The sequence below is a fragment of the Centrocercus urophasianus genome, unplaced genomic scaffold (assembly GCF_019232065.1).
Source record: "Centrocercus urophasianus isolate 14NV4802_14NV808 unplaced genomic scaffold, USGS_Curo_1.0 seq_73, whole genome shotgun sequence".
Classification (NCBI taxonomy): Eukaryota; Metazoa; Chordata; class Aves; order Galliformes; family Phasianidae; genus Centrocercus; species Centrocercus urophasianus.
Genome location: NW_024885344.1, coordinates 3,685,615 through 3,709,190, shown reverse-complemented (window position 1 = coordinate 3,709,190; position 23,576 = coordinate 3,685,615). Strand labels below are relative to the sequence as shown.

General features: G+C 49.3%; 1 protein-coding gene across 2 annotated transcripts in view; it reads left to right on the top strand.

Moving 5' to 3' along the window:
* Nucleotides 1-548: 548 nt before the first annotated feature.
* BTBD11 (BTB domain containing 11) overlaps nucleotides 549-23,576 on the top strand; it is a 168,707-nt gene continuing 145,679 nt past the window's right edge. For both annotated transcript variants that reach the window (XM_042837987.1, XM_042837988.1), the window contains exon 1: nucleotides 549-1,521. In XM_042837987.1, coding sequence (XP_042693921.1) covers nucleotides 549-1,521 — 973 coding nt within the window. The remainder of the gene's footprint in view (nucleotides 1,522-23,576) is intronic.

The following is a 23,576-nucleotide window of genomic DNA, read 5'->3' as shown; positions in this document are numbered from 1 at the left end:
CAACCTGCAAACTAGCAGAGCGGAGCGCGGGGGGGTCCCGCCTCGTCCCAGAGGAACGCCGCCGGCGGCCGCGCCTCCGTCCCGTGAGCAGCACCCCATCCCCGCACCGCGCTGCGGCTCCGCACCCCTCGGAAGCGAGGGGTAGAGTTGAGGGGCGGGGCCTTGGAGGCCGGAGGCGCCGCCCCATTGGCTGCGGAGTGCGGCGCTTTCCATGCCCCCGCCCTCCACGCCGTCCTATTGGTGGAGGGCCGGCGGCGCTTTGCATGTACCCACCCAGCCTTCCCCCCCCGCCGCCCGGCGCTGCGCTGCGGTGCGGGTCGGGCCGGCGGCGCAGTGCAGGAGCCGGGCCGGCAGCGGTGTGCGGGCAGCACCGGGAGCAGCAGCAGCAGCAGCAGCAGCAGCAGCAGCAGCAGCAGCAGCGGCACTCCGCGGGCTGGCGGCGCTGGGAGCACGACAGCGGGCTGCCCCACAGGGCTCGACGCTCCGCCTCGTCCCCGCCGGCCGCCGCACCCCGCCCGGGTCCCGCGGGTGCAGCATGAAGCGCGGCGATGATGGCACGGCGGGGTAAGACGGCGGCGCGGACGCTGGAAGACCTGACGCTGGACTCCGGCTATGGTGGAGCGGCGGACTCGGTGCGCTCCTCCAACTTGTCGCTGTGCTGCTCGGATTCGCACCCCACGTACCCCTATGGAGGAAGCTGCCGGCCGCACCTAACTGACTCCATGCACAGTCGCCACAACAGCTTCGACACCGTCAACACCGTCCTAGCGGAAGATTCCGAGGTGCTGGACTGCGCGGGGCAGCACTGCTCCCGGCTCCTGCCCGACCTTGAGGAGGTCCCCTGGAGCCTGGAGGAGGTGGAGGCGCTGCTGCAGCCGCCGCAGCCGCGCCGGGATCCGCGGGCGCCGGGCGGCGGCGGCGGCGCGGCGGGGCGGGATGCGGCGGCGCGGCTGTCCACGCTGGTGAGCCGCGCTCTGGTGCGCATCGCCCGCGAGGCTCAGCGCCTCAGCCTGCGCTTCGCCAAGTGCACCAAGCACGAGGTGCGCAGCGCCATGGAGATCGTGCTGGGCTGGACGCTGGCCGCCCGCTGCACGGCGGCCGCTCTGGGAGCCCTCTCGCTCTACAACATGAGCGGCAGCGGAGGGGACCGCTTCAGCCGCGGCAAGTCGGCGCGCTGCGGGCTGGCCTTCTCCGTCGGCAAGTTCTACCGCTGGATGGTGGACAGCCGCGTGGCCCTGCGCATCCACGAGCACGCCGCCATCTACCTGACGGCCGGCACCGAGAGCCTCTTCCGCGACATCCACGCTCGGGTGCTGGCCGGGACCGGGCCCTCCGCCCCGCTGCCGCCGCCCGGCCGTACCACCCCCGCTGCGGCCGCCGGCCCGGCCGAGAGGGAGAAGGAGGGCGCCGAGGGGCCGCGCTTCACGCTGGAGGCTCTGGAGCAGACGGTCAACAACGACCCCGAGCTGTGGGGGCTGCTGCAGCCCTACCAGCACCTCATCTGCGGGAAGAACGCCAGCGGTGAGTGAGAGCGAGCGGCCACCTGCTGCGCCGGGTAGCGGCGGGGGGAGCGGGGCCGGGAGGGGCCGCCGCCGCATCGCCCCAGTCTGCATCCTGCCGTCAGCCGCTCCGCGGCACCGCGCCGCCCCGCGCCGAGTCCGTGCCGGGCGGCGTTGGGCGCCCGGAGTTTTCCACGGGAGAAACGGCAGCAGCGCAGCGGAGCGGTCGGAGCGAGCAAACTTTGCTCCCCCGGCAGGCAGCGGTTTGGCCGGGCGCTGCGCGCTGGCACGCAGGCTTTCTGCACGCATCTCCGGCGTGTTGCTGCTTGTTTACCCGGCGCTTGACACGGCGGTGCACCGACTTCGCGGGGGTTTCTGTGTTGTTTATCTTCGTTCCCGAGCGAGAGGGTGGTTGGGGGGTGATGCCTCGAAGGAGCGCCGTTCGGTAAAGCAGGACTCCAAAGTTGACGTTCCTCACGCTGCTCGGTGAGGGGGGAGCGCGGCGGCAGCCCGCAGCCGGCTCGGGAGCCGCGGTCGGAGCTGGTGTTGTTCTCCTACGTATCAGCATGCACGGGCACATCGGCTCCCATACAAAACAGCTGTCAAGCCGAGATGCAAATGTCAGAGCAAAAGAAACCGGGAAAACGAGGAGAACTGGAAGCGCAGAGCAGGTTAACCCTGCCGGGGTGCCAGCGGAGGTCGGCCCATAGCCATTGTCTTCCTTCCCCACAGAGACCCAGGGGGAGGATGCTGCCTGCAAGTAAAGGGGTGAATCCACCCCTTCCTCCCCCTCCCCGGTCTAAATAGCGGTGTCCCCGCAGCGTTTGCCCCAGGGTGCCCTCCTCAGGGCCGTGCCCAGCGTCCCGTGGGGACGCGCTCGCCGCAGGATCCCCCGGTGCTTTGGTGGTATGGCCACAGGCAGGCGGGCAGCCTTCCCCGAGCGCCCCTTGTCCTCCCGTCCCGGTGCTCTGCCCGCAGGTTTCAGGCGTTGCCACTCTGGCGTTGCAGCACCGGCTCCTATCGAGGCAGTTCCTATCGCGGAGCGGCTCCCGCTGAGCCGTTCATTTTGGTTTGCGGAGTTGTGACACCCTCTGTATCAGCCTGGGGGATTGACGTGAACTTCAGCCTGCCCTCATCCGTTTCCCTCCAGGGACATGATTCAGACTTTTCGTCTCCATTTTGTTGCAGCTTTACCTGGCACAAATCTCAGCCCTGTCTTGAGCAAATGGCATTTTTTGAAGGTGTTTGAGCCGGACCCCAGCAAGTTGTCCATTTTGTTTTGTCTCTCCTGGTGTCATTACGTTTCCCATGCAGTATGACTGTAATGCTGTTTTAGCTCCTTATGAAATGCGATTTGACGTTCTCTTATGTGTATTTGGAGTTACAGGTGAAAAAAAGATTCAGGCCTTCTTATAAAAAAAGCCATTTTTTATTGCTGTTTACATTCTGTGCTTCATAACCCAAGTATTTCCATGGCAGCTAAAGCAGACATAAGTCTTTAAAGTCATTGTGCTGCTCCTTCATCGGGGAGAGAGGCATCTGGTTATCGAGCCCTCACCATGCTGATGTCTGAGTGTTCAGCGGTTGCTTGTGAATGTTTCCTTCCCAAGCACTTGAAAGGGGGGAAAGTCTGATGGGAGAATTATCTGACCTGCTCAGAACTCTTGGGAAATCTGTGATAGGTTGCTAGAAGAACTGGAAGCCACGTCTCCATATGATGGCATAACCACAAGCTGTTCATCCTTCCTCTATGCTCAGTGCTTGAAAGACTGCAACAAACAGGCTGCCCAGGGTGGTGGTGGGGTCACCATCCCTGGAGGTGCTCCAAAACTGTGTGGATATGACACTTAGGGACGTGGTTATGGGCACAGTGGGGATGGGTTGATGGTTGAACTAGATGGTCTTTGAGGTCTTCTTCAACCTTACTGATACATGACTCTATGAAACAGCATGTAGCAGGCTTCTCCTGATGTCTCCGTGGACTGTTCCAGGGAAAGAGGCAGGTCCTTGTGCACTGAAGGGTTGGTGAATTGGGTAGCATGTGGGCATGCAAACATTGGATTGGGTTGACTTGGTCCATTGGACATGGATGGATGGCAATCACAGGTTGAGTCTTTTCCAAAGGTACCATAGCCAATATTTTTTGAGTGGGCATAAAAGGAAAACAGGGCAAAAGCAGACCCCCAAGCAATTATTGTTCCGCTCACAGTTTTGGTAGGGAGAGGTGGTGCCATCTCTGCCAGGCAAATGTCAAACCACAAAAACATCTCTAGGTTAAATTCAACATCTTGAATTCTGACGGGACTGTGAAATGGGCAGCCCATGAAGATCACAGGATACAAGTATGAGATGCACATGATTGGAGCATGAAGCAGTCAGAGGCTGCTTGAATACAGGCTGTGAGTGCGGGTGTTGGGGCCCGTGGTCTGAGGATCTGAAAGGCACAACTATTCAGCCTATTACAGGGTTTCCCTGTCAGCTGTGCTGAGCACTTAGTGGTTACAGCTGAGGCTTTTTACTCTTGTATCATACCCAGTCATCTTGGAAGCTGCTGAATAAGATCGGTATTGCAAGAGAACCCTCTTCTTCCCATAAACGATGGTCATGCGCCTTCAGATGAGGATGTTGTTCTGGTAAGTGTGTCAGCCCACTGCGTTTGTCATGGGTATATATCTGTGGAGATCCTGCAGCTGCCTTGGCATGAGCCATGCTCTCATGCACCGTGGTCATGGGTTCTCATGCAGGGCTGGAGGTTCATGGATGAAGGTACAGGGATTAAGCTCTTTGCACAGAGAGTGGTGAGGTGCTGGCACAGGCTGCCCAGAGAGGTTGTGGCTGCCCCGTCCCTGGAGGTGTTCAAGGCCAGGTTGGATGAGATCCTGGTCAGGCTGGTCTATATTAGATAGGTTGGTAGCCCTGTTTGTGGCAAGGGTTTGGAGATTCGAGATCCTTGAGGTCCCTTCCAACCTGGGCCATTCTGTGATTCTGTGGAGGTGATGGATTTGATTAATGCTTTGCGGTCCAAATCCCCATCTCCTTCACAAGTCTTTTGGCAAACTCTTCTGTGATACAGGAGTAGGAATGGGAAAACAGGATTAGGTAGTAGCACCAGGAACAGGCATCAGGCATCTCCGCTGAGTTATCCTAGTTACTATATCAGAAGGAATAGACCTCAAAAGCACTCTGAGGTAGTATTTTCTTTTTCCTGCACAACCAGAATTTTAATGCCGCGCTTGAATGAAAATTAAAAACTTTACGCTTGGGATTTCATTGGCTCTCAAATGTTTCAGTTATGAGCTCCGTCTGAACAGTGGAGTACACATTTACATCCCATAGCAATCACATGGAGTGTTATTTTCCTTGAAATAGGGGGAACAAAATATTGTATACTCAATAAAAGGAGTAAGAAGTAGCACCTCTGTGGCTTAAGCTGCATTATTATTTTTTCTCTATTGCTCCTGAAACCCCTACTTTTATGCCAGATCTCAGAGCTGCTTTGGGGGGAGGTTTTTTCAGCTCTTGAATCCAGCACAAAGAACAGGAGTATGTCCATGGGAAAGCTTGGAGGGGCAGTCCAACTGGCTGAAGTTATCTGTCTGATAAAGCTATTAGGCAAAGTCTAAATTCATAGTCATAGAATGGCTTGGGTTGGAGGGACCTCAAAGATCACTAGCTCCACCACCCCGCCGTGGGCAGGGGTTTAGCAAACAGACTGTTTCTGTCCAAGTCTTGGGGAGTCTCATTATTTGCTGCAAAGATGTTATTGAGCTTGTCTTCCCACTTCAGCATCTGAAGGAGGTGCTCAGGTTGAGGTTGGTGTGGAATATCTGTGCACATGCTTTGGATGGGATAGGAGGGCTGAGGAAAGGTGAGCAGGGTTTTGTGGAGCAGCCAGCGTGCATAGCTAGCCTTCATCTGTTTGTGTACAGCTCCTAAAAATAGTTATTTGGAACACAACTGTAGCGCTGTGGTTTCATCCTATTCTTAATATTATTTAGAGAGAAAGTCACAACAAGTTGGAATAAACCAAGGATTAGGTCAGGCTTGGCTGACATGTGCCAGCTAACCTCAGTTTAACCTCAGCCTCTCCTCATCCAGGGAAGCTAGCGGGACTGCAAGCAAATGAGACAGACTGATTTATTAGCACGGCTTAACCAAGCCAGTTAATGCTTATAACTTCTGATACACACACGTGTGTACAGGGGCTGTTCCCTTCGCTTACTGGCGAGCGCACCGTGTCAGTTGGTTACTTCTTTCTGTTGTAATCGAACCGTGTGAGTGGTGAGATGCTATCATGGTTCTGGGGGTGATATAAAAATCCATCTAAAACTGATTTCGGGTGCTGACATCAGTAGTGGTGCAACGCATGAGATGTGGTTTTACTTAACTGACAGCCTCCTGTGCAGCCTTCCATGGCCGTGGGAGGAGTGGGGCTGGGACTGGAGGTGGAGGCCTGGCAGGGGGCTGCTGACTGACTGCCTAATGAAGGGCTGTTTCCCTCTGGACATTTTTATTCATGTAATTTGTTTTGGTAATGAGAGCAGCTTGAAGGAAAAAAAACCAAAAAATAACCAAAAAACCAAACCCGCAACAGAAATGATTCTACTAGAAACACCTTAGTGCTAAAGCATAAAGATGATGTATGACGATGTAATTATTCCCTTTATCGTATTGGAAAGTACCTTGGCAGCAGGGAGTTTTAGTGCTGTGGCTATAGCACTTTGCCTCTGATGTAAACGAGACTTCAGGGCTGTGATGCAGAACCAAGGTAGGGGAATAACAGTGTCCCTTGAGCAGCCCAGTGGTTTCCTGACTTTCTGTCTGAGGGGCAGCATGCCTCCGCCTTTTCTCCCTCATCCTGGAAGGGGAAATGGTTCTCTTTTCTGGAAAGCTTTATGGCTTTCCCAGTGGCAGTGGGAAAGGGCAAAGTTGTACTCCACTGGGTCACAGAGGAAGAGAGCCTGTTCCCTAAATGTGGGTGCTAAGAATTAACTCCTCTGCTGGGAGTGATTTCCTCCAGCCTGCAGCAGAAAAATACAGGGCACTGGAGGTAGTTGGGGAGCTTCCTTCAAACTGCTTCCTGAGATCAGCAGCTTCCACATAAAATAGCTGTTGCTGGTGCAGTGAGGGTGAAGAGAACAGTGAAGAGGTGATGGAGGAGGGCATGCATGTCACCAGGATGTGCCATCTTGCTGCAACGCTGCTACTGTTAGCAAGGCACCTGGGCAAGATTCTTTCAATGTTACCTCCCTCTGAAACTCCCATATGATCCTTGAGGATTACATCAGTGCTTGGCCACCTTCCCATTGCCCTCTCAGTTTCAGCATCCTCTGCTCTCTCTCTGTCTCCCTGGTGGGACCATGCCACTGCCACATCCTTCCCTGGCACCAGTGCTGTGCACCAGCCCCTCCGTGTCAGTGTTTCTTCATGGGCCTGTCTGCAGGCTGTTTTCCTTCCTCCTGGGTGCAGGAGAATTCAGAAGGGGAGAAGAACCGGTAAGGGCTTTCTTCTTCTTTTGCTCTTCACCTCGTTTTCTTCCTGAGTGAAAACAATATACTGTACTATCTCTGTGTTAATCTGTAATTACAATTTTTATGCACCTGATAAGTATTTTAAAGATTTTTAAAGATATACAGGTGGAGTCAAAAGTATCCCAGAGTTTGTGCAGTCAGCTTAACCTAGGGCTGCTTTGCAAGAGGCGTGCAATTGGGCAGTCTGAAAAGTGCAGACACTGCAGAGGAATTTAGAATCATAGAATCATTTGAGATGGAAGGGACCCTTCAAGGCCAACCCCCGTGCAATGAACAGGGACACCTACAGCTCTAACAGGGTGCTCAGAGCCCCTCCACACTGACCTTGGATGTGATGTAGGTTGGGTCTCTGGGGATGGGGCACTCACTTCATCTCTGGGCAGCCTTTGCCAGTGCCTCACTACCTTTATTGTAAAAAACTTTTTCCTGAAATCCAATCTAAATCTCCAGTCTTTTAGTTTGAAACCACTTCCATTTCTCCTATCCCAGCAGACCCTGCTAAAGAGTTTGTCCCTTTATTTCTTATAGCCTCCTTTTATGAGCCAGCTGAAGTTTCACTCACAGCTCTCAATCTGTCCTTGCTTCCAGAACTACCTACAACAAAAAGTTTCCAGCAGTGAGCTCAGTGTGGCCACGTTTCTCTGTCAATGAACAAGCTTCCTATTTTCCCAGAAGGTGATAAAGCAATCCTTCTGTAGTAGGCTGTGAAGAGAGTCTTGTGGTCAGTTGCTCATTTTGCTTTCCGTGAAGAGAAATCTTTCTTCTTTAAAAGCAGAAGAGACATGACCTCTGTTGAAGGGAAATGAATCAACAGATATTAGGAAAAAATTCTCAGAGCGGTGCTGCAGTGGCACAGGCTGCCCAGGGAGGTGGTGGAGTCACCATCTGGAGGTGTTCCAGAACTGTGTGGATGTGGCACTGAGGGATGTGCTTAGTGGGCATGGTGGGAGTGGGCTGATGGTTGGACTAGCTGATCTTAGAGGTCTTTGCAACCTTTTTGGTTCTATGATTCCATGACATGGTCTTCTTTTGGTAGCAGGGATGAGGGACGTGTTTCTGAGAGTACTGCAAGACCTAAGAGCCACTGCTGGTGTTTATCCATTCAGCAGAACGGACAGGTTGCACTCACTTGTACAGGTGCCTTGGCAAGGGCTGCAGAGACTTGTCTTGATTAATTAATTTAATCCCTAATACTGCGCTGCTGCCTTCGAATTGTCACATCCCTTCCTGTAGTGGTTTGTGGGTGCTGCAGAAGTTTCACAGTGTGGCTTACGGTTGGTTTCTGCTGAGGTAGCTAGAGGGGCTTCCATCTTCCAATCTAAAAAATGCAGAGAGAAGTTCTGTTGGGGCAAACATCCTCAGGTGTAGCGCCTGATGGATTCATATGGTCTTTCTCTTCTCTTGCCTGTGGTCAGAATTGAGCTTAAAGATGTGACCCTTTTGTCTTGACCCATCCCTTGTGTGCGTGTGTGGGGAAGTCTTTGACAGTTGATTTAGAGTTAAATAATGCTGGATTGGTAGTAAGGAGCGGTGAGGAAATTATACCACTCATACAAACAGTGGGCATTGGAACAGGTGATGAAACCCTGCTGAACTGATGGTGGGCAGGATGGGAAAGGCGTTGCTGGGTTGGGTCCATGCTGTTCAATGGTGCCCTATTTGTACAGTATGCTGGGGCCAACTCCTGGTCCCAGTGGCTCTCTAGAAGACCTTGTATAGATCTGCTTGGTGGTACGTGGCTGTTACTGGTGGGCCATGGGCTTGATGGCTGGGAATTTTGCTGATGTAACACTCCAGGACTGAGCTTGTCCTACAGTTGTGCTTAAGGCAGTAATGAACATTTCCAGTAAACCGGGGGAGAGGGGTTGAAAGATCCCCAGATGTAGAAGCATAAGAGACGGAAGCTTTGTTCCCTGGTGTTGTAAGGCAGCTGAAAGCGAAAGTATGAGGAGGGTGTGAGCTGCGGCGGTGTGGGAGGCGGGATGCTCGCCAGCAGATAGGAGCCCACGCTGTGTTCAGCTAAGCTGGAGGGACAGGCAGTACTTCTGGGTCAGCTCATGCACACAGTCTGATCCCCTGCCCCTACACTGCTGGGGCCACGCATGCGAGCAGCACATTGACTCCAGGCAGCCACAAAGGTCTCATGAGTGAGTCCTGTGAGCAGGAACGCCTGAGGAGATGACAAAAAGAGGCCTCTTCAAGGAACGGATTTCTGTCTTCGAGAGCTGTGGGGTAGCACCTGGACCTGTGAGAATCTGAGGCTTTAAAATTAATAAAAACCACCCTGCCTTTAAATTGCAGTGCTATGAAATACTGCTCCCAGGTGGAGTTGCAGTGGAGGTATGGAGAATGCATTTGCATTTTCAAGATGGTCAAATAATTGGAGGAAATTTTGCATCCCGCAGTGTCTTCCAGTTTCACTGGCCCTGTGGTAATCTTGAATAAACACTGCTGGGCTGCAGTGCTTTCGCTAATATATTGTGCTTGGCTGCATGGGGAATGTTGGGGCTGCAGAGCCCAGAGGTGAAGGGGAGTGAGCAAGGAGCACAGGGAGGGGAAGGATGGACTTCCCTGCAGGGAGCTGAAGAGGACCCTGCGAGCCTCTCTCAATGGGTGCCCACCAAAAGGAGGTCACAGGGAAGATTTCTGTCATACGGGAGCATGTGTGGCACTGAGGGACATGGTCAGTGAGCGTGGTGGGGATGGGCTGGTGGTTGGACTAGGTGATCCTAATGGTCTTCCCAACCTTAATGATTCCATGATTCTATGTTGTAGCGTGCCAGCATATCACAGAAACAAGTTTCATTCAATCTTTAGAATGAACGATGCTGGGTGAAGGCTTTGTACATAGATTATTTCACAGTGCATTGTTGCAGTGTAGTGAACGAAGATGCTAGGGATAAAGTCTGGAGCCTCGGCTGCTTGATGCATATAAAACAGCAGTTACAAAACTCAGTACTTCAGAAAAGTTATCCTTGTGCTGCAGGTTTTTCACTTCTGTAGGTCATGTTTGGTTTGGCATCATGGAAGATGCCCCAGATGAAGTCCCAAACCCAATCCTGTAGCACTCTCCTGGGCAAAGCTCCCGCTGATGCCAGCTCCAGTGATTTGGTGACAAATTAAAGGAACTCTTGCGTCAAAGCTGTAGGCCCAGATTTAGTTCTGCTAAAAATAAGCTTTTTCAAAACTGAAGATCAGTTTCAGTATCTGACTGTAGGTATTTATTCTTAACTTGAAAGGAGAAATTTTTGTCATTGTTTTACTAGTTCATTGTGCTCAGCTTGAAGGCTGTGAAGCGAGCTCTGCCAGGAGCAGCCTGCAGCCCGCCGTGCTCACTAGCTGTAGCCTATTTCTGCTGGCCCACATAGGAAATGTCCTAAAAATAGTTCCAGCAGCATATGTTTTCAAAACTAAATTAGATTTTAAAAATAAGAGCTTCAGTTTAATTATCTGGCAGGCTCTCAGTGAGGAGAAGGGTTTTCAAAATACCCCGTGCCCTTAACATGGAAAAAAGGGACATAAACAACTTGCCTCTGAGTAGCTGGGACATGCTGTTACTTTGCTGTTGAGTTTTTCCTTTTAACCACTTCTTTCTTACACCACTGTGCTCACTAAAATAGTTGTCCTGTGCATCAGATAGCTCTGAGCAATGCAAAGTCTTGCAGGCTGAGTGAATGAGTTAAAAGAAGCAGGAGTAATTTCAAAACATTTTACAGGTTTCAATTTGGGGATGAGATAAACACCCATCTCATGCAAAGGACAATGAACTTCTGCAGCCATCAGTTGGGAGCCGGTGTTGATAAGTAGGTGATGCTACCTGCCTGGCATACATCAGCAGTTAGCTGTGGGGGCCAAATGATTCCACAGTAGGATTAAATTCAACAAGAGAAAATACCCTCACCAAAGCATACCCTTCTTAAGCATACAGACAGTCACATTGATTTTCAGGAAGGATGTAGGCTGTCACCTCTCTTTAGTTCATTGATTCTGAGTATGCATGGGATAATTGGTGGGTTCTGCAAGGAGAGCTGTGGTGGTGGGAAGGTCGATGTCTGCTGGCCCTGCCCCTCTCTGCTGACTGGGTACGTCACAGGAAAGACAGGCCTGGGATGGAAGTGGCTGGGCATGTGGTCCTGGAGGGACGTTATCAGATGGGTGTGTGTTGTCCTACAGAGGCACCTTTAATTACAGATTGTGCCTGTGTGATACAGGAGCTGGTGAGTCATAAAGTGTTTTCTGAGGTTTTGGCTGGCCCTGAATGCTCAGGCTCTGGCCATTATTGCAGGTAATCTGGAGAAGTGGAGCCATGGTGAGCTTCTCTTCGGGAGAGGCCCTGCTGCCATTACCCACACCACTGTCACCTTGAAATTAGATGACACCAATTTGCCCAACCTAGGGCTATGCTCTGAGACTCCTTGGAGTTTCACTGGAGCGCTGCTGCCTGCTTAATAGTTGCTTCTCATGCAAACAGCGCAGCAACACCCAAACTGCAAATCTGGCTGCTGTAACATGGGAAGGAGCTGCATGAACACCTTGTGCAACGTGTGTTGCAACTCCCAGCAGTGGTGATGAGACGTCCCTTGGCTGGAATGATAAGGTGATGATGGCATGGAGTCTCTAGGATTGGGATTTATGCCTTTTTTTGGTCTGACAGGCTCTGAGGTGGATGGAAATAGCATGGTCAGCAGGACCAGGGAGGCCCTCTGTACTTGGCACTGGTGAGGCCACACCTCAGTTACTGTGTTCAGTTTTGGGCCCTTCACTACAAGAAAGACATCGAGGCCCTGGAGTATGTCCAGAGACTGGCAATGGGGCTGTGAGGGGTCTTCTTGCAGGTCTCTAGTGATAGGATGGGAGATAATGGCCTCAAGTTGCACCAGGGGAGGTTCAAGTTGGATATTAGGAACCATTTCTTCACAGAAAGAGTGGTGCTGCAGTGGCACAGGCTGCCCAGGGAGGTGGTGGAGTCGCCGTCCCTGGAGGTGTGTCCAAGAACCGCATGGACTGAGGGATGTGGTTAGTGGGCATGGTGGGGGTGGGTTGGCGGTTGGACTGGGTGATCTTTGGGTCTCTTCCAAGCTTAATGATTTTGTGATTCAATGGAAACATACATTTTTGGGGTAAAGACAGCAATGTAAAGAAAAAGAGTTGAGAAAATGAGGAATTAGCGGTTTTTCTGGTGTTGATCATGGCTTAAGGAGCAGTCGTGTGGATGGGTTCTGATGTTCCCAGCAAAGGTTTGCATCATTGCTGGTGTTACACTGATATACTATGAAATAGTTGTAGATACTGAAGTAAGTACAGGAATATTGGCTCTGGCACGAGGAAAAATGGGAACAATTCAGCACCTGCATAAAACATCCTCTGAGCCTGGAGTAATTAGTTCAGTTTCAGTAGCCTCATTTCCAGAAAGGAAAAGAATAGAGAAGCAGCAGAAAAGATAATGGAAGCCTGGGGGCCTAAAGGGAGTGTTTCAGTACGGTGATAGTCAACTGGAGTGGCATTATTTGGTGCAGAAAGAAGGCACCTAGGAGAAGCTGTGATTGAACCATGCAAAGAGTGAGTGGCAGAGGGGAAGCAGATCACCAGCTTAATATTTTGCAGAGAGGCAGAATGCAAGAAGATTAAATGAAACTGAGAGTAAATTTGAAATAACTATAAAGAGCCTTCTCCTTTCAGCAACATACTGGGGCTTTGAGGAACTGAGTACTGCAGGAAGGGACTAGGAAACAATTGACTGGGATTATGCAAGTGAAGGAGGATATTTCTAAAGATATTAATATTCTCTCATATTGCAGAGGAAGTACTATTTCATGTTTTAGCCCAGGCTTCACTTGGACAGCCTTCCCAGGCATTGCACAACACATGGCAGGCGTTCCTGGCCTTCCTCTATGCTGTGTAACCATTCACTGCTGACTAGGCACTCTGCAAACAGACTCACAGCTACGACTTCATTCATTTCAATAGTTCCATGAATGAGTAAGGGATGCAAAATTGGATGATCTACCATTCTGGGCTTGTTACATCTGTCCAACAGCTTCTGTAGGCTTTCTTCTTCAGTTTGGACACTGGCTTTCATATGTGATCTCTGTGTTACAACTATCTGTTGTCGACCCTCTAGATATCGTTTTTTTTCCTTAAATCACAGAATTATCTATTTATGCATCTTGATAATCTACTGCATTCCAGCTTCATCTCTCTAGAATGTCTTTCTGAAAATAGTCTGTCCAAATGATGTTGTAGAAACAGAACTTAGAAATAAATGCAATTTTGAGTTACATCAAATAGAAACCCAAGCATTTGCGTTTGATTAGGGATAGGTGTTTCACCTCTGTGCAGCTGTTTTTGTGCTGTTTCTGAAATTTTTGACCTACTGGAAAAAAAACCCCTCCCTAAATCTGGCACTGGCGCTGCAGCACAGTGAGCTCAGTGATCAGTGGGAGGCACACAGAGTGCTGCTTCATTACACCAGACTGTTGCATCAATAATGCAGCACTGTAACGTCTTAGAGGAAAAATAATGGGCTCTAATGGTGTAACTAGTGTGTTCACTGATGCTGGAGCACAATTAATTGTGGCTTTCTTGGAATTTAGTGCTGCAAACAGTTTCTGTTAAATGTGGATGCAAGGCATTTGAGCTTAACCAATCTAACAAGGAAGCTCGTGCCTTTTCCCCGTACTGTTGGGACCATCTGCAGAAAAATTAAAAAAAAAAAAAAAGGCTCATTAATTGAAAATGATGGGAGTGGGTTTCTCTGTTCATTGAGTTAGTGGCATGTTAGAGGTTGGTTGGTGCTCAGGCCTCTGCACTGTGCCTTCCTGCAAACTTCATTAGGCCTCCAGTTGTGCCAGGGAGACTCAGGTTGGATATTAGGAAACATTTCCTCTCGGAAAGAGTGGTGCTGCAGTGGCACAGGCTGCCTGGGAAAGTCACTGTCCCTGGAGGTGTTCCAGAACTGTGGATGTGGCACTGAGGGACGAGGTCAGTGGGCATGGTGAGGATGGGCTGATAGCTGGACTAGCTGATCTTAGAGGTCTTTCCAATCTCAGTGATTTTACAGTTCAAGTATTTTCACCTTTTTACCTTTATTTATTTTTTATTTTTTTATTTTTTTTCCCCAGTTGGGACTGTGGGGGTTGTGGGAAGTCTTGGCAGGAAGGTGACGGACCTCCACCAGCACTGCTAGCTGGTGCCTGCCCAAGTGCTGTGTCCTGTGAGAAGTGAGACAGCATCTCTTCACTAGATCACAGTGGCCGTTTTGAGACAGTGGGTAAACTTGGCTTTGTTCTGTGAGTAATTTGCTGTTGTGGCCAAAACCCAGAGGTGGAGGGGCAAAGAGACCTCTGCATCTGGGTTACACCGATGAAAGATTTTACCCATCTTTCAGTCATCTTTGTGTCGCTTCTCTGATCCTTGATGAAGCTTCGACTGGCCATCAGCATTATGCTCTATGGGAGGAAATGTCATGGCCTCTTCTGGATGTTTGGTTTTCATACTCTTTGCAGAAACACGGTTATCGGTGGCCCATCTTTTGGGTCATCATGCTTGCAAAGAGTTGGATGAAAGCTGCCTGTGAATAATATGGAAGGCTGCTGGTGGAGGGACTGGCAGGCACAAAGAACTGCAGAAATCTCATTTTCTTAAAAACTAGGTAAGAAATGCAACTTCCCGTTTTGCAAGGTTTTTGAGAAATGGTCTTCATGTGCTCATTCATGTTTCTTGTAAACTTACTTAACGGTCATGCTTCACATACAGAAGATGGAGAATTACAGCTGCAGCTCAGGCTCCAAGCGGTGGTTGAAAGCACCCCTAAGGATCTCGGTACGTTTGGCAGGCACAGCTTGCACTGTTTTTGTATCAGCAGGCTCAGAGATGTGTCCTGATTTCTTTGCTGTGTATTATTGAAAGAGGAGATACAGAATAGGAGGGAATACATTTCTTAAAGCACTTTATAGTGTACCCTTGTCCCCGCTTTGAAACTGAACAGTATGTTTCTGATGAGATTTTAAGTGACAGTTGTCTGCTAGAAGTTGTTTCCTTTTTCCCATTATAAAATGAAAGAATTATTCAGTTTTATCTTTTAGTTTGTTTCAAAAGAGCTGAAATGATACATTCAGTCATTTCATAACCACTTACTTTCCACACTCTGTTTATCTGATCTTTTTGCCGCAGTGGATAACTTATTTATACAAAAGTAGGTATTTTGTGGTAGCTGTTTTATCTGCTTTTTCACATGTATGTAGCAGCTTTGTTTTAAAAAGACTGTGTCAGAGAGAGGTCAAAACTTCAGTTCACAGAAGTGACAGTGTGAATTTAAAAGTAGGGCGCTTTGTTTCCTTTTATGTAGCACAGAGAGGCAGTCAGAGATGTCCGTGTGATGAGAACGTGGGATTGGGACTTGCTGGGAAGATTTCCCGTGTAATTAAGTGAGAGTTCTTTGGAACTTTGCTGGTGGCACTTTCTGTTAATAAACATTTCCCTCATTACCTGAAGACGCAGACAGACATTTGGCTTATTATAGGCTACCTGTACCATGAGACCCAAAAGGCATAGCCAACTGGTGGCACTTTCCTCCCTTGGGACAAAGGAGAGCTTCTGATGTGCTTGGCCATCGGAACAAGCCGTGCTTATTTTTTCTTGCATTTGCTACATTAATTTGATGGCAGCTTTCTTCCAAAGAGTACAAAAACATAATTTATGTTATTTTTAGAGCTGCATGATTTATACCCTGAGATATGTCTCAGTGGTTTCAAATTACAGAGGAGCGTGGAAATACTTGATTTCTCCCTTCCCCAGTCTATAGATTTCAAGCTGTTGGTCCAAGCTTAAAACTCAGCAGTTTGTAATGAAATCATAATTTGGTTTCGTGGCCTCAAGTCTTTCCTTGAACTTCTGTTTCCTCATATCCAATGATCTTCCTTATGATCTTCCTCGTTATTGTAAAGGAGAGCTACTTTGGTTCCATTTAGGTCAGATGTACTATCAGCTGGGTCTTCTGGTGCTTTAGGAATGGAAAAGTTCTTCTGAAGTCAGTGAAACGAACGAACAAAGAAAACCAACGCAACGAATGAGTCTGTGAGCTGGTATCTCCACCAGTTGTGGAGTGTTGACCTGGAAAACATCCATCCATCCTTCTATAAATCACAATGTTTTACTGCGGTTTCTACTACTGGAACACGCTTTTTGGTAAAAAGCCATCTTTTTATATTTGAGCTTTCATGTAGCACTTCCCTCCTCTTAAACAATTTTCAGCGATACAGGTCTTTATGTTTCAAGCGCCGCTGCTAATGGAGGCAGCCCTCGGAAGGCACACACTCCAGCCACCACAAAATGAGTGTCTGACATGAGATGTTAGTGCTTATTATGCCACAGCTTTGGCATGCCACCCGCATGTGAAGGCAGCTTCAAGGATGCGATCCAGATCTAGCAGATATGCCATAGCCTGTTGCAGTCTGGTTGTCTGATGCACGTGATTCTCTGACACGGAGTGGTTCCTGGCAGCCCTGCTGCCTGGGGGTACTGGGTAAGCTGTCAGCTAGCCCAGAGCTTGTCTCTGTTTTACATGCGTAAATGCAGCGTTGGGAAGAACCAGCTCCCTTGAGCACACACAAATGAACCCTGTACTTGTAGCGTATATTGTATTCTGAGGATATTGAGGTTTGCAGTCACCTTGCTTTAAGCAAGAGAGCACTCTGAGGTAGGTGCAGCTGTAGGCAGTTGTGGCACTAACACATATGATGCCTGCATTCTAGTGTTGCTTCAACTGCCTGAGTTTGGGAGCTCTTTTCGCTGACTCTTGGGAAGCTGGAAGGGATGGGAAAACCCAGGCTGTGCTCACTGGAACCGGTGCATTGCAGCTGTGCCTCAGACTGAGCTAAAAGGGATGTAAAGCAGGAGTGGGTGCTGCCTTCACATATGGAAATGCCACGTCTCCTGGCATGCCCAGCCTGGCTCCGTGCCCCTGCTCCACCCCTGGTCCCTGCCAGGTGGAAGGTGTGCAGTATCTGTATAGCTGTGATCTGCTTGCTGCTCTTTCCTTAGGTGGGAGCCTGATGTACCTGGAAGCAGTGCCCAACTTCGGGCAGCTCTGTGGCTGGAAATTCCTCTTTCCCCCTGTGGAAATTCCTCTTTCCCCAGCTGGGTTGCCCCTGTTGGTGTCTCATTTCTATCTTTGTTAGCAGGATGCTCAGCTTTAAAGCATTCGGGCGGAGCGTTCTCAGAGTGCAAAGTCTTAAGAGCTTTGTCTCCTTGATCCTCCTTGCAGAGACAGACTGCTCCTTTCCAACCCGTGCACTGTGAAGCAGTCGGCTACAAAGCCTCGCAATTTCCAAAGAACCGGAGCCAAAGCAGAGGGGCTCTGGCAGCTTCTCAGGGTGACCTTCGGAGCCACTGCTGGCTCCCACCTTGGCTCAGCAGCCCTGGGAGGCTCCCCGGGAGGTTCTTGAGTGCTGAATTGTTGCCAGGACCACAGCAGAGCCTCTGCACAGCAGCTGATCACACTCAGAAACTCCGCACCTTTTTATGGCAGCAGAGGGAACGAGAAGGCTTAACGAGTGCTGTTGGCTCGTCCAGAAAAGGAAGGAGGGATTTATGTTGTTCTCCAGGCTCTTAAATAAAAACAGTAAAAAGCCAGAAATGTTCTCTGACTTGTGAGAAGTAAATGTGTAAACTTGCTGGAAATGGGGGAAGTGTTTGTATGCTGTGTTGCACCTACCTGAGCAGCTTCTAGAGAGGAGGAAATGCTTAAAGGAAGTGGCAAAGAAGGACAGATCCCCACAGGAGTAGTGACTGCATTGCTGTGGGAACACGGGACGTTGCCTGCTCTGTTTCTGCATGCATACATTGAATTTCCGAGGTCTATTCAACGCTGCTGGCGAAGATATATTCAGAAGAAAGACAGATACACGAATAACTTAGCTCTCCTGAGAAGGCATCATTTGGGCATCAGGATCAGTGCCTGTTTGTTTGTTGCTTCAGAAAGAAGCAAAACCAAAAAATGATTCTTCCCCTCCAGCGAGTCATAAAGTTGCTGGAAAGAGCATATGTCTGTAAAGAGTGTGTGTGTGTTTGCACTGTATCGATCTGAATTTGCCTGAGTTTTAAATGACCACATTTGTTTGATTGCTGTCTGCTGTGAGGCAAAGCAGCTGGAATTGCATATGCCTAAGGAAGAGAAAATGCATCTAACCAGGAGCGCTGTGAGAACTCGGAGAACTGAGTGACCAGCCAAATTCAGTTTTAGTTCTGACTGCTCAGGAACAACACAGCGAGCAGCTTCCAGAATCCCCTCAAAATGCAGGAAGGACATGTCACACATCATGCCTTCAGCATGGCCAGCTGTTGATCTGCCTCAGAGAAATGTGTGTGGCGGTTAGCTGTACAAGTCTGGCTCTGTCTGGGCTGCCCACGTTTGGAAACCTGGCTCAGCATCTGCCTGCATGGTTCACAAGGCGTTGGTGGTACCTGAGGCACCGTGCCCCTCCAGCACCTTGCAGGATGTGCTCTGTAACAGATTCAGCAGGAACAGGGAGAGCCAAGACTGTAGGAAATGCAATCATCAGCAAGTGGTTAGGGTCTGCTATGAGTCTGGAGTAACTGTTGCTGCGGCATTTCAGTGATGTCTGTAATTGCTTTTTTAATTATCATAGATGTCCATTGCTTTTGTTATCTGTAAAGAAAAGGAAGCAGAGAAGAGCAAATAATGTACCTGAGACAGCAGCGCTTGCTGAATTCATAGAGTGAGCTCTGATGCCACTTTTAGATCTCATCTGTGACCCAGCACTGACTGAGCCCAGCGGGCATGTGCTGTAGCAAGGCTGGAAAGCAAAGCTTTCCTCTCTGTCTCACTCCTCTTCGAGCAGTGGCCAAACCTCAAGTCTCATCATTCCATATTTCTTACTGTGATGATGTCGGGCTGACTAGAAGTGTCTGCAGCTGAAATTCAGTACATGATAGGGAACTCCACTGGGCGATTGATCTATTCTGCCCTTCTTGTGAAGGAAGCCAACCTCGTTCACTCCTCCTGTTCTTATCAGTAAACTAATGTCTAGGTGGATTTTGAGACTGAAACACAGAAGGAGGATGGACTCTTCCTCTCATTTATAATGGATGAGGCTCTGAGCAGCCTGGTTGAGCTGTAAGCATTCCCATTCATTGCAGGGGAGTTGGACTAGGTGGCCTTTAAGAGTCTCTTCCAACTCAAGCGATTCTATGATTCTGTGATGCGATCACCCTAAAGCACCATAGTTAGAACCGTAGCTCTCCTCCCACTCCTGTTATAGGTGCCTAGAGGGAAGGATCCTATTTACACAGTGCCCAGGAAGACTGCAGAAATCTGCTCAGCGTTTGAGTATTTCATCTGCTATCAAGGTCGTTTGCCTATTTTTACCCATGCACATGCTACACAAAAATAAGAAAGATGGGTTCTCAGAGGCAGACAGCTCTGAGTGAATGCTCTTCCCATCACCAGTCTCTTTCTTCAACATTTAAGTAACGGAGGCAACAGCAAAGACCAAGTTACGCCTGGTGAAGATGGGTTACAGAAGTGCTCTCCATTGTTTTGCGATGAAGGGAGCTCTGCAGTGCCTCTGACTGGCAGCAATACCAGCAGCTTGTTTCCTAGCACACCCTTAGCAGTGTCCCTTCTGCTGGTGCTTCTCAAAGGCATGCTGCAACAAGGCCTTCTGCCCGCATCTGTGCTTGATACCCTCATAACAAATGTACAAAGCAGCACCCCCAGGGAGAGGCTTCTTTGTGAGAGTTCTGCTTTACTTCTAAATCAGAACTGTGAGGTTTCATTTAAAATACAGTCTGCTGGCAGTAATGGGGTTGCTTTGGGGTTTTTGCCTCAGATACGATATCCAGCTTTGTCGTTCTTCGATTAGCATTATGAGGCATCCTTGGAATTAACGGCTTAAACTCTGTGTTTTGTCAGGAGGCATAATCTCCCTCCTCCCTTAATGTCACATACCACATATGATGTAGCATGTTACTAATTACTGCTTACAGGCACAGGCAGCCCCGTTCCATGCATTCTCATTTCTGTTTGTTGCTGATTAGGAATAGTCATGCTGCTGGTGGGCTCTGGTGCTCCATCTGTGTTGTCTGTAGGGTAGGCATCTGCCAGAGGGTGGTGGTTATTTCAAATTAGATGTGAACATCCATCTCTTCTTTGCTATTTTTCCCAATGTTACAAGCTTCCCCAGCTTTAAAAATGCGAGATACGGAGAATTAGGGATAGATGATCTTGCTGTCATTCATAACCCAATGCAAAGAAAAGCTGGGAACACCAGGCCGTGCAGTACAATCCTATTTAGCTTGAAAGGATAGCTAGGAAATAGAAAGCAAGTGTGGGAATACATGATGAATTCCTAAAGGCGACCTGCAAAGTGCTTTAAAAATTGAACTGTCCCTTTAGCAATATGCAAACAGCAATAGGAGAGGGAGCATTTAGTCACATACTTTTTCTTTTAAACCTCTGAAGTTTTCTGAAATTGCTGCAGCAGCCTGTCCCCAGTGTGCCATGATGCCTCAGAACACTCTGATGTCTCCGGTATCCCACTGAGCGATTGATATACCCTGTACTGGTTCTGTGCTGTGGTGATTTTCTATTATGAGGTGGAACAGTTTAGTATGGCCTATGATCATACTCTCTTATACCCTCTTGGGATAACATAAACATTTTTAAACATTGTGGAAGAAGTGTTGCTCTTTTGTAAGCAGAATTTTCCATCTTTCCTTCCAAATCTGTCCTTTTTCCGTTGAGCAGAGAGGTGAAATGAGTGTAGATAATTGCCTTGGCCATGTGGGTAAGCCAACCAAGTGGATGGAGCTGGTATTTTAATTTCTGTGTTCCTATCAGTGATGCTGGAAATAGTTGGCTTCTTAAATGCTATCGGTTCTGCCACTTTAGGATGGCATGAAATTTGTCTGTAGCGTTTTGCAGCTTTTCGCTTTCACAGTTCAGCTTCTGATGGCCAAGTTGGCTCAGTTTTCTCTTGGGAGCTGCTCTATCTCAAGTTCCAGCTGGGCTGAAATTCATGTTGTGCTGGGATCAGCAGAGGAGCCACCAAATTTCTTTCCTAATGGGTACTACAAAACTTAATCAAGTGAGCTGGATCTGCTGAGCTTGGCTATGTCAGTTAGATTTAAACTGTTAACATGTCTTAACATCCTACTTGCACAGGGGATTAAGGGATGAAGGAAATTACCACTGTGTTGCTAGTGGAGGAGATGCAAACAGCCCAGGATTTGCATTTTGGTCTCCTCAACTTAATTCTGTGCTTTGTGGTTGCCAAAGACGTATTGTTTACCAAATTAGTTCCAAACATAATCGAACCATGCAGATGACTAAGAGAATATTAAGGGAAATCTACAGCAATCATCTTGACTAAGTCCATGTACTGTCACTAGAAGATACTGATACAGGCCTGAAGCTCTTAAAACAGTATTTCCAAAGTCTTTCCCTTCCTCTCAGCACTCTGCTTTCCCAGTTCAGTGACGTACAAGACCCACCGGCAGCCTGGTGCACAGGGAAACTGCAAATACTGAGTCATGGTGAGGTGCGAAGGCTGGTGCTGCCCATGGCCTGTGGCTCCTATGGTGCACTGCTGGTGGCATGGCCAGTGGCAAGGCTTACCCTTACTGCCACTAAAGGACTGGGCTTTTGGTGGCATTGTTCAGTGAAGCCTGCAGAAGCCTGTGCTGTGTCCAGCGTCTTCTGGTGAGAAGTCTGGCATCGATGTCCAAGCCTGGCTTTCCAGGAAAGGACACTCAACCTCTGCTTCCAGAGGAGGAGGCTCAGCAAGGAAAGAGAAAGGTTGTTTAAGAGAGATGTGGGGAGCTGTACAACTTGTGATAATCTCTGGCTAAGCCACCTGGCACCAGGCTTATCCTCCAAGTTGCTGATACAGCAGTTGGAAATCAGTTGCCTTTCTGCAGGTCTTCCCGAGCCGCTCTGGCTGTGTCCTGCTAGAGGGGAGTCACTGGGGCGCGGGCGCTGCAGGGAGGCCTGGCAGATGGGGGGCAAATTTGTGTTGGCAGCCAAAAAGTGGCCAATTCTGGCACAGGCCAAACAGGGACGACAAAAGCTCTTGAAATGCTGTTTATTTTTTGGTGACAAATCCGTCACTGAGAACGGATGACTGGGAGAGTTTCTCAAAAATGTACAAACCCTGCATTTCATTGGTCTGCTTGTGCCAGCACCACAGTAAGCCTTCATGGCAGTGCTGTTCCTGCACCATACGTAGTTTCAGGAGAGACACAAATTGAAAGTCAGGTTAAATGCAGATATCCTGGAAATCCTGTCTGGAAATGCCTGTCACCTCTGAGTGGTGAGAGCAAAAGAAAAAAATGGTATTTTCACGAGGGCCATGAACTCCAGACAGGCTGAGTGAGCCTGAATAAACTTGTTCTTCTGTTCCTGTCTCGACAAGGTGAACTGACTCCAAAAACACAAAGCACGCAAGAGAAACTCCCAGCATCTGTTCCAAGAAGCAGGAATCACCGTGCTGTGGGCCTTTTGATCTACAGCTGTGGCAGCAGGCCTGGCTGGGTGTTTAAACGCCCTGTGACGTCCTATGGCAAGGCCTGGCACTCACACCCATTCATAGGATAGCATCAGGATGGTGCTGGGATGCGTTCCAGGCCACACATGTTAGCTGTGGAGCAGAGTTTTTCCCCAGAGTGGGTACATCGTTTCAGTGCCAGATCTGCTGCTTGCTCCTTCCTTGTGAGGGACAGAAGTAGAGTACTGGACATTACAAGGGATGTGCAATAAACAGTGGTTCTGCAGCATAATGTTGGGGCAGAGCTGTTTGGGTAGGAGGCAAGAAGCCCCCCATGGCCCGAGCGGTCTGCTGCTGGCTTACAGCCACCTGCGCAAGCCTTTCTTCTGAGCTGCTCGCGAGTTTCCATCTTTTGCACTCTATCCATCCTCACTGCCGCATACGGCTATTTTTCAATTACACGTAAATTGTCTCCACTTCCTCTTCCTTCCCTGAACTAATTTCCTCAAAGCCTTCAAGCCTCCTCGATCTGCAGATCATTTTGGCAGCCTCTCCAGCTGTGTCTCTCCCCTGGGTGCCTCTGTGACCTCCCCATGCCTCAGGCAGGCAGGACCACTCCGACAGCAAGCACTCAGCAGGCAGCTGTAGGGAGCTACTGCCAGAGCCCCTGTGTTGCAGCTGCAGAGCCCTGCAAGCCCCTTGCAATTGCCCCTTTTGTGTTTTGGATCCTTAAGGGAGGGCTGCTTTGTGTTTCTGCTGTGTATGAGTTTCACCTCTATTGCTGTACATTTTGTCCAAATGAAGGCTTCTTCCTGAGTGTGCGTGTTGCCACTGGGCTGCAAGGTTGCTATGTGGTTGCCCTCAATCTTCCACTGTGCTGGTCATGGTTATGCTCATCTGCCTGGTAACATCCTCAGCACTCATCAAAGCAAAATGCATTTTCTTATTAGGCCCTAAGTGGAGAGGGCTGAAGCAGATGCGTATCAGCCCTCTTCCTGTGATCAAATACTGGTCGGTGCCATTTGTAAATGTGATCAAGA